Source organism: Balaenoptera acutorostrata, chromosome 9, assembly GCF_949987535.1.
Source record: "Balaenoptera acutorostrata chromosome 9, mBalAcu1.1, whole genome shotgun sequence".
NCBI lineage: Eukaryota > Metazoa > Chordata > Mammalia > Artiodactyla > Balaenopteridae > Balaenoptera > Balaenoptera acutorostrata.
The window spans coordinates 52,152,618-52,169,664 of NC_080072.1; the positions used below are offsets into that span (position 1 = coordinate 52,152,618).

The 17,047-nt window shown below is 45.5% G+C and overlaps 1 protein-coding gene across 2 annotated transcripts in view; it reads right to left on the minus strand.

Annotated features, from left to right (window-relative positions):
• Positions 1–17,047, minus strand: part of CLPB (ClpB family mitochondrial disaggregase) — a 147,157-nt gene that overhangs the window by 95,576 nt on the left and 34,534 nt on the right. For both annotated transcript variants that reach the window (XM_007173674.2, XM_057553322.1), the window contains exon 3: positions 15,079–15,165. In XM_007173674.2, coding sequence (XP_007173736.1) covers positions 15,079–15,165 — 87 coding nt within the window. The remainder of the gene's footprint in view (positions 1–15,078; positions 15,166–17,047) is intronic.

The following is a 17,047-nucleotide window of genomic DNA, read 5'->3' on the forward strand; positions in this document are numbered from 1 at the left end:
ATACCTAGGACTAAAGGAACTGTGGCTGCTCAGTGGCCAAGAGTGGCACCAAACACCTTACCAGATAGCTAGTAAGCTTTTTGCCCAAGAGCTATCTCATACTTAAAAAGCATCTAACCCAGAGTTCCACAGGGATCAGGCCCTTTTTGGAGAAGCCAGCCCAGATCAGGCTAAAGGACTACATGACTATGGTTAGCTCTGATGATGAAAAGAACTTCGTCGACCAATGGGATGTAGGAGGGCAGAAACAGGGTAGGAGGCTAGCCAGGTAAGAGAAAGCTAAGGCAAGGCTGGTGAGAACAGGCTTAGCAGCAGGCCAGGCCCAGGGAGTGTCAAGAAGTTCATAGTCAAAACAGAGCCAAGGGCCGGAGACCAGGCAGCAGAGACGTGAGGCAGAGAGTAAAAAGCCAGGTCAGATGTCAAGGACTAGAGGCAGAGGGAAACAGCAGACCACAAAACAAGTAAGCAACCAGAAACCAAGGAACACACTGGTATCAGAGGTCAAGACAAGGCAAAAGAAGCAGACACCAGGGGCAGCAGTGAGGAGACTTCGCAAATGAAGAGATTTCTGCCTCTTTGACATTTTTTGCTGAAGCAGAAACAAATCCCCCAATTCAGAACTGTATCTGGGAGAAGGTGACGTACACAAGATGGTGAGTTGGCCCACCTGGCTGACAAGGGGACTACAGGATCTGACGGCACAAAGGGAGGCAGGTACTGCTATCCGAGGTGATTCACCAAAGAACAACTAGAGCCGCCCCTCTGTTCTGGCGTCGGCATACTGGCTGTCACTTGGGAGGTTTGGGTTCAGGTATCACTATCTTAAATTGGAGTAGCTGGTGCTAAATGGGCAGTGAAGTATATGGGCTAGGCCTTCATGGTCTTAATAGCTGGATTAAAGGGGACAGAGTACACCATCCCACTCACTTATGTTTTTCTATAACACACTCAAAGGAACTATGCTGACTACTCCAGAGGTTCTCTCTGGGCAAAGGCTTACAAACATCAGCAATTCTCCCAGCCACCTCAGGACTTGGCCTCTGGTGGTCTGTGGAAAGATATGCCTACCAATGTCAGTATCAACCTCAAAGGCTAGAGATAATTTCCAGATACCCTACTTCCAATACTAATCTGGAGAGTCAGAGAATGTCTATAGCCCAGGAGGATGGGGGTTTAGAGTTGGCCTTTAGTGACTTGGCTCTGGTAGCAGTACTTGCCTTCCTGCGTGTCCATCAGAATCTACTCTGGTCTTATCTCTGCCCAAGTGAGCTGACTCACCAAAAAGACTGGGCTTTGTGAATACTGAAGGTGAAGGTTGTGAGGGATAGTATCCAGCTGACAGGTTGGCAGAGAAGCAGCAATAGGGCAGAGCTAGCCAGGCCAGGGATGGGGGGCACTGCAGGCCTGGAAATCTGGCTAATCAGAAATGGCCAGGTCTTAAAGATTGGCCTTAGGTAGGGAGCAGAACACAGGTACAGAGCCCGAGACCTTGGTAAGAGTTACACATGTGAGTAGGAGTGGTGAGCTCTGAGCCTAGGCTGAGAGCTGTTTTCTTTCTGCTTACTCTACTGCCTGCTGATACAAGTATCTATTTTCTCAAGGGTACAGTAGGGCTAAGTAGGAGGAAGATAGCAGTCTAATAATGAGCTAGCATTTGTATATACCTCCTACATGCTAGGCACTATTTTAAATACTTTATATATACTAACATCTAATCTTCACAACAACCCTATGAGGGAGGTTAAACAGAAACTGAGGGATAAGTAACTTGTCCAAGGTCACTCAGCTGAAAGGAGCAGAGGTGGGATTCAGCCCAGGGCAGTCTGGCTACCAAGCCCATGTCCTTATCACTCTGCTACATGGCCTCTAACTTCCCTGTGTTGACTCCCAGGTAGCTAACAGTCTGTAGAAGCACTTCACCTCAACTCAAGTTTTAGCAACAAGGCTAGGATTAGGAAGCCCAACAGAAAAATGAGGCAAGGATATGAACAGTTAATGCCCAGAGGAGGAAAAAAACAAACAAACAAGATGATTAAGTATATGAAGAGATCCTCAAGCTTGTATGTGATTACAGAAAGGAAAATTTTTAAAAATGAGATAGCATTTTATTGGGTATTTGGGATTGACATGTACACACTGCTATATTTAAAAGAGATAACCAACAAGGACTTATTGTAAATTAATTAATTAATTTTAAAAAATGAGATAGAACTTCAAGTTAACACACTGGCAAAAAGTGAGAAAGCTGAAAAATGCCCAGTGTTGGTGAAGACATGGGGATCTCAGATTCTTCATGCACTGCCAGGGGACAGACTGGTGCAGCCATTCTGGAAGCCAATCTTGTAATATTTGTCATGTTAAAGTACCTTACCCTATGACCCAGCACTTTGCTCCTGAGGATATGTATCTCAGAGAGATTCTTACACAGGTCTATAGAGGGCAACATGGGAGATGTTCACCACATATTTTGTGGCAGTGGGGAGTTGCAGGCAATCAAGTGTCCATCACTGGGGGAACAGGTACGTTAAATGTGGTAGACACATGCTATGAAACATGATGCAGCAGTCAGAAGCAAGAGGCTGGATACACGTGCAGCAACATGAATAGATGATTTTTAAAAAGGGGTTGATTCCCTGCCACCTACTATTATTCATTAATTGAACTTGACCATCTGTTCTAAAAATTTATTCCTTCAGGGAGTCAATCAATTGCAGAACTCTAATTCCCATGCTGATCTAGTGATCTTGGGGGCTGAAGAACTAAGGACCCAGTGAAAACAATGAACTCCCTGAAGTACACCAAAGGCCATCACATATGCCCCTCCTACTGGTTCAACTGGTTAGTGCTCATTCACCTTCAGGGCTCCTCAGTGACATAGTCACCAACTCAACTGAGGCTTCTCTGACTCCCAGCCCGGATCCACACCCTTCCTCTTTGCACAGAATCCAGTACCTACTCCTGTGGAAGGTGACCCTCACCATGTTATATCGTGATTGCCTGTCTACTTTTACTTGCCTTTCCCAGTAGATCACGGGACAAGAGCCATGTCTCAACCTTCTTTCCCAGCTCCTTGCCCGGTGCCTGGATCACAATAAGTGGTCAATAGATGCTTTCTGAATGACTGTATGAAAAAATGAAGAATGAATAAATGAAATAATTATTTTATTTGGTGAGAAATGGGGGAAAAAGGTGGAAGGCAACTGTCTCAGCCCTGCCCAGCCTTCCCCCACCTGAGGGTCCGAACTGGGCTGCAGGCAGCTTAGCTGTGGAAAACTTCCATCTTCCTCTCCTGAGCACTAGGCCCTTCCTGCCCTCCACCAGGCAGTTCCCAAACAAAGCTGAGGAAAAGAACGGGAGGGTGGTCCCTAAGAAGCAGCTCCTGGGAGTCACAGAACTCCCTTTGGAGCAACAGCCCCACCAGGCAAGTTTTAACTTGCCGATCAGGTTTGTAATTAGATTAGATGTGGGAGCACATGAAGGAAGTTGGCTCACATGGACCTTGATGAGCTCCTGCTTTCAGGACGGTGGGGCGTCACAATGCACAGGAGGACAGTTACATCGATTGGCTTTCTGCTCTCAGTGGCCGGAGGGGCTTTGGGTCATCACATTGTTTAGGAAAGAAGGAGGAAACCTGTGGTGTGAGCTGAGGCCTAAGCTGGGCGAGGCACGTGTCAAAGAAGGCTGGCGAGCAGCTGGAGTTGGTGAAGCAAGAAGGGCAGTGATCCCAGCTCCAGGTCGTCCCCACACAATGTGGAGCTTCAGAAGAAGCTCCTCCGACTCCTCCTCCCCTCTACCCCCCACATCCAAGCACAGGGTCACTGTGTCCCAAGGAAAAGACAAAGAGTTGACCTATTCTCAACCCAGAGCACACCTCGATGAGGGGAGAAAGCAAAGAGGTCACAGGTCAGGAGGTTTGCTGGAAAGTCAAATGAGCTATGGATCATTCAGTCTACTGGTTGGCCTACAGGCGGTTGGGAAAGCAGGGTGGCCCGACCAAAGGCACTGGCCTGTGTTGAATCTAGAGGTCCTGTGGTGTGGAGGCATGAGCTTGGTGGGGGGAAGGATGGGAAGGCAGTTTTCTTTTCTTTTTTGGGGGGTGGGGTGCAGTTTTCTTTTTAAAGCCAGCTTCCTTGGGAAACAAACTAAAGATTAGGGAGGAAGCAAGGTACCTGTGTAGAAAATGTGCCCCAGTTTCCTCGAATGAGGATGTTATTTTGTTTACTTCCCTCAAAAGGTAAAGATCAATAATCATAATAAAGCAGCCACGGTGGGTTGAGCACTTTACATTTACTATTCCAGATCCTTATAACCACTTGCAATGAGGTAGTAGTCAATTTTACAAATGAATAAACTGAGGCTCAGCGAGATAACATGAGTTATCCAAGTATACACATTAAATAAGCACAGGAATCACGATTCAAATCCATGTATCTGTCTGGGGCCAAACCCAGTGCACATTCCCCTAAATCACACTGGTTCTCACCTATCTGACCATCCATTAGTCTGTCATAATATCCCATAGTCGCTGGGCCCTTACTATGTACCAGGGACAGTGATATTTTCAGATGGTCATAACAGCTAGCTGGGATAAGAGGGAGTCTGATTCAGAGGGACAAGGGTCAAAATCAGTAGAGGGCTCAGACCAGGTGAGATAATTTGGGCAAGGCTTAAGGAAGGCATGGCACGTTAAGCAGAGGGCCAAGGAATCAAGATTACCCATCACAGGATTTCCAAGACAATCCCAATTTCATATCCTTAGCCTAGTTCTAAATACACTTCCATATCTTTCAATCTGTGGTTCATAACACATAGTCACCAAACCGATGGGGCAGTGTGGTCAAGCCCTGGTTATTAGGGATTCTTTCCACAGTATAGGTTAGACTAGGCTCTCTCTAGGCAAATGATCCATAAGACCATGTTGGGGCTGGTACATCTCCTAGACGTACTATGCACTAGGCATTGCACTAAGCAGTCTTACATGCATGTTAATCTTTGCAACCACCCTATGCTGAGGCAGATGCTATTATTGTTCCTACTTTGCAGATGAGGAAACAGCTGTTAAGAGGTAGAGCTAGGTTTTAAACTCAGGCCCTCTTTCCACAGCTCTTGTTCCTCACCACTCTGCCACACACAACTAGACTGTGCTCCCCAAAGTAAGGACTGTGCCTGGCCATCTGTTCCCTTGCACATAGGCCGCAGTAACGGGCCAGTAAATATTTGTTGAATCAATTCACTTCTAAGGCCTTAACACTGCGCTGTTGATGCACACATTGAGTTTTCAGTCAGCTCCTGGGCTTTACTTGCTAGTATTGCTAAATTGGGTCTCCTTGGATTTTACAGTTGGTTTTTGGTTTTAATTGTAGACTGAAACACTTGTCCCTATTAATTTTTATCACCACAGATTTAACCATTGCTCTAGCCCACTGAGTTCTTTTTTCATATCCCCGACTCTTTCACCTAACATATCAACTACCTCTAAGCTTCATTTAATCTGCCCATTTGGTTGGCATTTATCAATGGTCTCACTAGAATCAGTGATATGACTAGTGAATAGGACAGACCCCTGTGGCTCACCAGTACAGTCTGCTTTCCAGTCTGATATCCATTCATATATAAACAATGAACCAGATCATTCACCATTCATTAGTTTGACCAAACTATTTGCCACATCATATTTTATTCATGTGGATATCATGAGAGACAGCCAAATACCTTGCTGCAACCCAGACACACCTACCATATTTACTGTATATTCCTGACCCAGCAAGCTGGCATCCCTATTTAAACAAGCACAGAGTGGGTCTGATGTCTTTAAAGAGGAGGTGCAGGAGTGGACCATACCACAGTCCCTAGAAATGGAACACCCTTCCTCAGGCTGCTGAACTGAATGAGCACTGGATGCTCTTTTCATCCCAACTGATCTTCTCCATGAAGACAGCACTGAACACAGAACCCCAGGATGGGATATAGCTCTGGAGAAGGGGGTGGGTACCCTGAGACTGTCAGTTTAGGCAAATAAGCTGACATCACTTTCCAGGGAGCAGTGTCTGGGTGGCCTGAGGTCAAGGCATGTGTCTGCCAAACTAGAAACGGGTGCATGCTGGAATTGGAATATCATTACTACGAAACAGGATTATCTTGAGCAATGATTCTAAATGGGATTAGAAATGACTCTTTGTTACTCAGAGATAATCAACCACAGCAGCGGTGGGAGAGACATCAAGCTCGGCACACTTTTCTGGGGTCATGGTGCTGGCATTCCGGGCACCTGGCCAGCACGCTCACCCGCCCTTTCTTGCTGGGAAATACTGGGAACTGCTCTTCACTAGGCAGCTGCGGCCACCTGGGACGAGAGCAAGCTCCACATCAAAGTGCCCTGCTTTGGGGTCCCATGTTCTAGGCCCAGCTTCTTAGATGAAAAGGAGTGGAAAAAGAATCTCCAAAGCCCTACTGCTTCTGCATCACCCATCAGATACTGGTGAGAGGCAAGTAATACCCCCACCTCCATCAAAGATGGGCTTACCTGAAGGAAATTGACTAACTTCCTGAGGTCACCAATCAGCAGCAGCAGTGTTAGTCATAATAATAATTAAGAGACTACCACTACAGTGTTAGTCATAATAATAATTAAGAGACTACCACTACTACTATACTGCTATTAACTAAAGTAGCAAACTCTTATCAAGTGCTTACTATGTGGCAGGCATTATTCTAAACACTTTACATATATGTACACATTTAAAGTAGCTCAGCTTATTATCTCCATTTTATGGCTGAAGAAACAATCGCAGATAAGTGAAAGAACTTGCCAAGGTAGATGACTGGTAAGAGGAAGAGACAGCCTGGATGTGAATCCAGGTCATCCAGCTCTAGAGCTCACAGCTCTACCACATGCTAGACAGTTACAGCCTGAGAGGACCATGGTCCGTGCTGGATAAGGCCTTTCCTTTACCCTCACTGGTCTCCAGACCCTGCCAGTGCCCCCTACTAACTCTGGTACATCCCTACTTTCTTACTTTAGGAGCCTATGCTCACAGTGGTGCTTATTCCAGAAATGCTGTCTTCCTACTCTCCACCTCTACCAACCAAAATCCTGTCCGTCTTTCAAGGCCCACCTCATGTGAAAGGGCCTCCTTTCATGATTAACCCCCACCCCAGCACCCTAGGCTGGTCTTCTCTGGGTACTGACCACATTCTGCCTCAGTCTACCATTAAAAGGAGGCTTGTTTTATCCTTCTTCTGACAGCTTTTTTGAAGACAAGGAGAGTAGTTTGTCGGTTTTTAGATTTCTCAAAAAATCATCCAGCATATAGTGGTTCATCAAGAAACCCTGCCTGAATTGACTTGACTCCTGGTCTTGGCACCCCCTGATTCATTGCATGGCTTTGCTCCCTGCATCTTCCCTACCCAGGTAGTATAGTCCAGTGGAGAGAATAAGGGTTTGGGGTTCAGAGGGACCTGACTTCAAATCCTGGCTCTCCCTTTCACTTACTGGACAACCTTAGGCATCTCTGAGCTTCATTTTCCCTATCTGTAAAATAGGGATAATAATCCCCCCATTTTAGGATTGCAGTGAGGATTAGGGCCAACATGGGAAGTATTTGACATGGGCCTGGCACACAGAAGACACCCAATCAACCACAGCCATCATCACCACTATAGTCAGGAGATCAGATAGCACAAAGCCAGCCTCCTCGGGCCAAAGGAAGCACCACTCTGCAGCAAGCAGCCAGGCTGAGAACAGGCTGGGGACCTTGGGAAGAGACTGTAGGCCTCCAAAGCAGGATAGACCTCCATGTTGTCAGGCCCCCTGGTACCTACATTAAAGCACAGGTACTGGGGTGCTCTACCTGCTCTGCCTCTGGCCAGCCAGCAAGGAAGAAGAGCCTCCCATGGAGGCTGACCCAGTCCAGCTGCAAGAGAAGCATCAGCTCTTTGCTCTAAGAACACCTGTGGAGCTGTCGGCCACACAGAGAGGCCTGTAAAACCTCTCCTGCAGGGGCTTCCCTCGTGGCGCAGTGGTTGAGAATCTGCCTGCTAATGCAGGGGACACGGGTTCGAGCCCTGGTCTGGGAGGATCCCACATGCCGCGGAGCAACTGGGCCCGTGAGCCACAGCTACTGAGCCTGCGCGTCTGGAGCCTGTGCTCCGCAACAGGAGAGGCCGCAATAGTGAAGGGGCCCGCGCACTGCGATGATGAGTGGCCCCTGCTTGCCGCAACTGGAGAAAGCCCTCCCACAGAAACGAAGACCCGACACAGCCAAAAATAAATATAAAAATAAATAAATAAATAAATAAGACCTGGTGCAACCAAATTAATAAATACAAATATTTAAAAAAAAAAAAAAAAAAAAACCTCTCCTGCAGGTCAGCGATCTGGCTTGGGCTGCTGGGTTCTTAAAGATAGGATTTAATGCCCCCCCTCCCCTTAGTAAGGTGGAGGGAAAATAAGCAAATGCTAAAAATAAATGACTGCTATGAGAGGGAATTAAATGGTCTTCAGCCAAGGATGGCGGCATTTTAAAATTAACAAAGCCCAGGTACCACATCCAGGAAGGCCTTGGCAAATGCGTGTTATCCACTCATTAGCTCAGCTCCTCAGGGACCCCAGCCAAGCAGGGAAGGCAGTGCCGGGAAGCAGTCCTTCCGATGCTGATGAAATGCACTCCGGGAGAAAAAGCAGGAGGGAGGGAGACTCTTGCGGGGAATTTCAAACAGTTCTGCTGGAGCTTCCTTCTCTGCCTGGCAGTCTCACCTTCTCTGAGGCAGGGGCTTTCAAGGCAACCAGCAAGCCCAAGTGGACTCAAATCTGAACCTCCCCCCACCACCCCACTGTTTCAGGATCTTTGGTTCCTGAAGCACCACAATGGCCATACTATTTAGGTGGTCCTCCCTGAGTGGCAGTCCAGGGACAAGGAACCCAAGAATGATGTGGGATGAGAGGCAAGCTCCCAGTCCTGAACCCTGCACCTTCTCCTCACTATAAAGAACCATATGACACTTTGTGAGCCCACTGTATACCACCCATAAGGTGAATTTATCACTATTCATCAGTAACTCTACTTCATGACATCACGAACCGTGTGAATCCACAAATCTTTATTCTCTACTAACAATCAGAATATATAGTACTCCAATGTAAGATACCATCAACTATAAGAATTCAAAACATTCCAGGTGACCATAAACAGTATGAATTCATTTTAACACTACTAACAGGAATTCTCAGTACACCAAAGGTCACAATTAACAGTGAAAATATAGAGAGAGACGGTGGTTTTTTGAAAACTTTTTAAAAGTCTGTTTATTGAAGTATCATTTATGCATAGTAAAATTCATCCTTTTAAGCTGTACAGTTTGATGAGTTCTATGACCACCACTATAATCAACACTTAGATTATTTCCATCACCCCAAAAGTTCCGTTGGGCCCTTCCTCCCACTCCTAAACCCTAGCAGTCACTAACCTGATTTCTGTCCCTATAGTACTGCCTTTTCCAGACTGTCATATAAATGGAATTATATAGCAGGTAGCTTTTCATGTCTGGCTTTAACTTAGCATAAGGCTTTAAAGATTTGACCATGTTGTTACCTGTACAAGAAGTTTGTTCTTTTTTTAGTGCTGAGTAGTCCACTGTATGGATGTACCATAATTTGTCCATTCACCAGATGATGGACATTTGGGTGATTTCAAGTTTTTGGTGATTATGAATAAAGATACTATAAATATTTGCATACAGGTCTTGTTGTAGATGTATGTTTTTATTTCTCATGGACAAACATCTAGGAGTTGGTATTGCTGGGCTGTATGATAAATGTATGTTTTACCTTTATAAGAAACTGCTGAAGTGTTTTCCAAAGTGGCTATACCATTATGCATTCCTATCAGTAGGGATGACAACTGTTCTGCATCCTTATCAGTACTTGGTATTGTCAGTTTAAAAAATTTTGGCCATTGGAATAGGTGTGTAGTGGTATCTCATTGTGATTTTAACTTGCATTCCCCTAAATGCTGAGTATCTTTCATGTGCTTATTTGCCATCAATCTCTTCTTTGGTGAAGTGTCTGCTCGAATCTTTTGCCTATTTTTAAAAAATTGGGCTATTGGGACTTCCCTGGTGGCGCAGTGGTTAAGAATCCGCCTGCCAATGCAAGGGACACGGATTTGATCTCTGGTCTGGGAAGATCCCACATGCCATGGAGCAACTAAGCCCGTGCACCACCACTACTGAGCCTGCGCTCTACCGCCTGTGAGCCACAACTACTGAGCCCGCGTGCCACAACTACTGAAGCCTGTGCGCCTAGAGCCCATGCTCCACAAGAGAAACCACCACAATGAGAAGCCCGCGCACCACAACAAAGAGTAGCCCCCGCTCGCTGCAACTAGAGAAACCTGCGCGCAGCAACGAAGACCCAATGCAGCCAAAAATAAATAAATAAATTTATTTAAAAAAAAAAATTGGGCTACCTTTTTATTACTGATTTGTAAGAGTTCTTTATATCTTCTGGATACTATTCTTTTATCAGACGTGTTTTGACAGCTTCTTTTTTGAGGAATTAGAATTCATACCATTTTTCTTCCAAACCACTATCCCCTGCATATACATGCTGATGAAGAAAACAGGACAGACTTAAACTTTCAATTTACAAATACCTTAGTGTCATTGGACAAAGGGTCAAGCAGTACTTAGCACCTGTTAAAACTCATGAGACTATTTTTACCTCCATGATGAGCGTCCAACCACCATTAGGCTTTAAAGAAAGCTCCATCTGGAGAAATGGCTGTCCTATAAACAGCTTTTGCCCCCCAGGCTCTGCACCTCCCAAAGCCCTGTTCTGGTCCGCCAGGCTCTTGGAATGGTCAACAGTCGTCACACTCCATTGCTGGCCATTGTCCACTGGGAAAGGTAGGAGGCTCCCAACCCACCCCTCAGTGAAAGAGCAAACAGTGGGGCCTGTGGCTGCCTGGACATCAAAGTAGAGCAAACAGGCCTGGCAGGCCCTGCCTCTCCGCCTACACATCCTGCAAATGCCATCTGAAGGAGCATCCCTGAGGGGGTCATGACTTTCAGCTTGTCACAGCACACATCAAAGTTTGCACCACACACGAACTGGGTGCATGGGTTCGAATCAAGTTGCCCAAGAGCGGATACTCAGCCATTGTGTCCAGTTTTAATCCCGTGTTTTCCCAAGTAATTAAGCCTTCTTGCTTATGAACTTGTGACTAAGTAAAGCATCACTGAGAGGTTGTAACATCAAAGTGCCTTCCACCGTCTGTCCATGTTTAGTAAAATTGGATTTCTTTCCCTTCTTAAAGAAAAACTAATTGAATTTAGCTGAAGGCTGGGTGTATTTGCACGAGCCAGTAGAGGCTGTGCTAAGTCACACTGGTCATCCTGGGACCCTGTGGCTTAGCGTTTAGCTGGGCTGGGTCAGAGTGCAACACGGAATGAGGCACCCAGACTCAGGCTAAACAAGTGCCTGTGGCATGAGGCTTATGGAGGGCTCACTGTGGAGAAGGGGCCAGCCCCCGCCAACTACTCCTCAAGTCAACACTACACCCAAGCTGTTACTAGGCTGGCAAAAGGACTGTCCTAGCAGAATGTTGGTAAATCTTTGGCAGGAGGGCTACTGAAGACAATGGCCATCACAGTGCTCGAGTCCTTGATGTCAGCAGTCCAAGTAAGCTTCTTAAGGCAAAGGCTGTGATGCTTACTTAGTATCTGAATCCCCTTTAGCCTAGCATATCAGCACCTGACACAGTCTAGTTTTTAAAAAAGTCTGCTGGATGCATAACATGATAACATAAAGGTATGTCAGCACAAAGTTCCTCTCTCCTGAAGAACCAAAACTCTCTGTATCCCTTTTTTGCCCTACTTGTCAGGAAACTTCAAATTAAATTCATACTCGATTCCACTAATTACCTGATTTACAGTGAGTACAGCCTGGTCCCATTTATGTAAAATTAGACACATAGATATAGATATAGATATCGTGATCAGTCTCTAGGTAGAGGGGATTCAGTTGACGGCTACTTTCTTCTCTATATTTTTTTTACAAAAACAATAAACCTATTTTTGGAAAAGAAAATCTCTAGTTCAATCCTGATAGAATTATCTTTCCTTTTACCAATATGATTTCTGATCTTGACCCAGTTTTAACTCTCCTGTGTACATTTATATTTGTATTTTGATTTAAGTCACCTTAAACCCTTTTTGTAAATAAAAGGAGGTAATAAATTATAAATAAGTTCCCATGGATATTTTTAACATTTTGTTCTATAACACTGTATTTTCTGTTCAAAATTAAACAAAATAGCACTCTCTTTACTATTCAAAATTAAATAAAATAATAAATACATATATAAATAAAGGTTCACAAGAAGATAATCTCCTTAAGTATAGAGACTATTGTGTTCATATCCCCAAGGACTTAACACATTAAGCAGCCAGGCACTAAAGGCAGTTGAGGGTGAAATGACTGGGCTTCGCTCAGGATATCTCCTTTGAGCTTGTGGGCTGCCAACATTCTAAAGGAGGTGAAGGTTCTCTACTTTCAGCCTTGAATCACGGGGTGCTGTCCCTCTACTTGCCCTTGATCCAAATCCATTTAAAAGGTGGTGGCATTTCAGGCCTGGCCAGTATGATTCCAGAAGGGTTTGGTGACTGATGAGATGAGAATCAGCACACTTCTAATACAGAAAAACTTATTGGCAGATTGTGCTGGGATGGACACGATAATCCTTCAAGACCACTCCCATGGCACCTTACCAATGAGGCCTACCCACCCTGAGCAGTGTACTCCTGGCATTCCCTTTTACCAGATTCTACTTTTCCTTTTTTTCCATTAGCACTTCTTACCTTCTAATATATAGTTTACTTATGCATTGTATTTATTGTTTATTGTCTGTCCCTGCCTCTCTCTACCCAGGGACCACCACTTGTACAGAAATAAGCTCTCTGAGGACAGGGATATTTGTCTGTCAAGAACAGTGCCTGGCAAACAGTAGGTGCCAAACAATCTTTGTGATATGAATAAATAAATCCAACCTGAGAGTATGCTATTTTCTATAAAAATCTGTCCTCACTGGGTACCGGAAGGAAGAGGAGGGCACAAAATAGAAGCTTAAAACACCAATAATTAGTCCCAGGAACCGAGTAAATACAAGCCAACACTCTCACTTTGCTCACTGAGCAACACTGATTTGCTAATGGCCCTGGATAAAGACAGAGCAATCAGTTAAACCAACAACTCATTAGATTCGGAGAGAATTGTCCTCAAAGCACATCTACTAGCTATGTGCTCACTGATTGGCAGTACTCTTAAGTATAGTGTTAATTCCTATTCTGTCTCAACGCTGATAAAACCAAACACAGAAGGGCACATACCCCTTCCCTTTTCTCCACCACTGGTTATCTCTTGCAGATGGAGATACCTGCAAGGTGGGAAAGACTGGTGGGTGGGGGTGGAGGCAGGGGAGGGGGGTTATAAGTGGTAGAATAAGCACATGTGTGTTTGTGTGTAGAGAGGTCTAATGCGAGCAGCAGAGAATAACATCTCACCATGTGTAACCTGTAGCACATACATTATCTCATTTGATTCTCACAAGAATATAGTAAGAATCTATCTGCTCTGCTGTGAGATTCAGTCCCCTCAACCCCTCTGCTTTGATAATATCCTGTCCACACTGCTCTGATATCACTGATTACACTATACTCTGTTTCTCTACCTGCCTGTCTTTTCCACATTAGACCACGAGTTCCCAAGGCCTCTGATTCCCCAGTGATTAACACAGAGTCTGGTTCAGAGTAGATATCTACCAAATGTTTGTAGAAATAGTTGATTTCAGGTGAAGAAACAAGGTGTTCAGAGAATTTTGAAATTCAACTAAGGGTCAGAGCCAGGACTGGATTCCAGGCTCTCAATTGTAGAAGCAATTTACATTAATTTTTCTTTTAAAGACTATGTGCTTAGAGCTAAAGAGGCAAATAAGGAGACAGAGTGCTGAGATCAAGTTCACGACAGAGTAGCAGAGAAAAGAGAACTATCTCAGTACAGCTGAGTCTCTCAGCCAGTCTGAGGCAGTGCCACCCCGACATTATAAAATACCTGTTTGGTTGATTTCCACCACATTTATGACCCTCCCAAAGGTGGCCAGTACTGGCAGATAAAATCCTTAAAGATCTGCTTGAAGGGAAAATGAAAATTTGCACCTCCCACTATCAATGTCAGTGGCTGTTACTAAAGCACCCAGTCTGCCTTCTTTGAAAGCATCTCTTTTTGCTCTTCTTCAATCAATTCTTTTGCACAATCACAGCTAGAGACTGCGATGTAATGGCAGCATCCAGCCCAAGCCCGGGATCTGGCAGCGGGAGGCAGCAGTGAGGTACAGTAAAATACACAAACTCTGCAGGCAGTCAGACCAGGTTCTAAATCCTATCTGTGTGACCTTAGACAAATCACCTTACCTCTTTGGGCTTCAGTTTTCTCAGCTGCAAAATGAAAAATAATAATATATATCTTGTGGGTGGTTGTAAGAAGTAGAGATAACTCTATACAAAGTAGACTGTTTCAATCTTTACACAACAGCTGCATGCTGGGGGAATGGGGAAGCGTGTAGGAAAACAGCAGGGCCTCCAATGAGAGGGAAGGAACGCCCCCACCTTCCCTAGTTTCTACCAGAACTTCCAAAGGAACAGCCCAATGGAACTCTTGCTGGGGACAGTGACTGCAGACTGCTCAACATGGATAATGATAACGGAATCATGATGATAACTTGCACATGTACACTTAACCACTTACAACAGGCTTTCAAACATTTTGTTGCTTCAATAAAGCAAATGACTCGCCTAAGGTCACAAAGTCAATGAATGATGGAGCTGTAATCCAGAGCTACATCTTTCCTCTCCACATCTCCTATACTTTCCATTGCACCAGGTGTTGACCAGTACCTTAGGCTAAGTCCATTCCCCTGCCTTTCAAGAAGAGAGCAGGGGGACAGGCAAGGGTGGGAGAGGGTTCAGGATCGTGGTCTGCAGAGCTCTGGCAAAGGGAGCCCCATGTGGAAGGAGATCTCTCACCTGTCGTTTCGGTTGATGGCTGCCACCATGAGTGCTGTCCAGCCAAGTCTGTGCCTTGCATTGACATCAGCACCTTCCGACAACAGCCTAGAAAGAGAGAGAAATATTTTCAGTGTATGGCTTATCATGGACATAAGAGTGGAAGAAATGAAAAATCAATAAACAGGGAGGCTAGATGAATTTGGAAATAGTTATAGGGCTTTGAGAACTAAATACCCATCCCAGCTCCTCTGGCCACTCTCCCTTGACCCCAGGCTTCTCCTACCTCTCTCCCTCTTCCCTTAAATGAGTCTGCCTCTGCTGTCATTCTCCCAACCTACTGAGGAAAGAATGTGCCTTCCCCTCTGTCCAGAATGCTCTCTCCCTGCCTCTCTGCCTATTCTAAACCTACTTTCATACAATGGGATACAACCCTGGCTTGACGACTCTCTCCCAAGTAGGCTTTCCTGACTCATCCAGTCCACAGATCTCTCCTCCTTCCTTAGAATTTCCCCATGCTTAGCACCAAATGCCCAATGACACTTCTCATCTATGTAGCTCCCGGTTTACAGAAGAATCCTACTTCTCAAGTTTATCTGTATGGTCGCTGTTTGGAAATTGGAACTCTGAATGCAAGGGAAGATGGAAAGAATGTTAGAAATGCTAGATTAGGTTTCTAGAAAAGTCCATATGAACCTATTTGACTCTATATGCCAGTGCCTAGCACACAGTAGGAGCTCAGTAGCTGTTAACACAAGTTTTTAAGTATAACACTAAAAGCCTGAATTCTGGGTCCCAGTAGCAGGGAGCCCTATAATGTGGGGGTGGATAGAGAGAAGGAGAGTGAAGAGAACCAACTCTTACTGCGAACCTCCTACAAGCAGGAACTGCCTCAGAACTTTACATACACGCTCTCATTCACTCTTCACACAAGCTTAAGGAGCTGGTATTAATCTCCTCCTTTCATGGATGAGGTAGTAAGTTCAGCGAGGTGAAATGACTCGCTGAAGGTCACAAAGCTAGTTAAGGGGCAGTACAGTGACTGGAACCCAAGTCGATAATGGCTCTGCAGCCTGAATCCTTCTCACCTCACCAACCTTCCTCTACACTGAACCTGACTCCATGTAACATGGAAGAGAAAAGACTAAATGGACTCCAGCAAATCAGCATGACACGTGCTTGGTCCTGTGCTGAATTCTGGGATGGGGGTGTGGAGAAGACATGGGGTTTGCCCTAAGGAATTTAGTTGTGGAGGGAGGACTCAGGATAGCAGGAAACCAAAGGCTGTCGTGTGTGGTTTCCCACCATAAGTGCTGTAGGAGGCCAGGAAACAGGGAGACCAAAAGTCAAGAGTGTTTCACCAACAAGGCAGGAGCTGCTTATGAGGAATGGGCATTAGGGGGAACTGGGAAGCTGTCTACTCTTCAGTGCGTTCTAGACGAAAGGGCACTGGCAGAGTCCAGAGGCTTGGGGTTGAGTCCTAGCACCATTCTTATGCCATAATCTGTAGTAAATGCCCCTCTGGACCAAGCCAAGCCTAACCTCTGTGCTGTTGAAGTAAGCAGGTGATGAAGGCTTGGGAGGATGAAGAGACACATCATGTACTCATTTGTTCACTCAGCCTGTGCTGATGCAGGGAATGAGACAGGCACTGTCAAAGCCTGAGGGGAAGACAGACCAGCAAGCACGTCACTACACATCAGACGAGTGCTAGGAAGGGGGCCTCAAGTTGCAAATGTACAACCAGGGAACCTAACCTAGCCTTAATGACCCAGAAGGCCTCTCAGAGGAAGTGATGATAGACAGTTAGCCAGACAAAAGCGGGCAAGGGAGGGAAGGAGTGTTCCAGGCAGAGGTAAAGCCTCTCATCAGAGTAGAAGGCAGCACTGGGTATGTGAGGCCCTGAAAGAGGTCTGGCACGACTCAGGCACGAAGTGCGAGAGGAAAGTGTTGAGAGAGGAGGTTGGGAAACCCTCTTCTCTCACCTCTA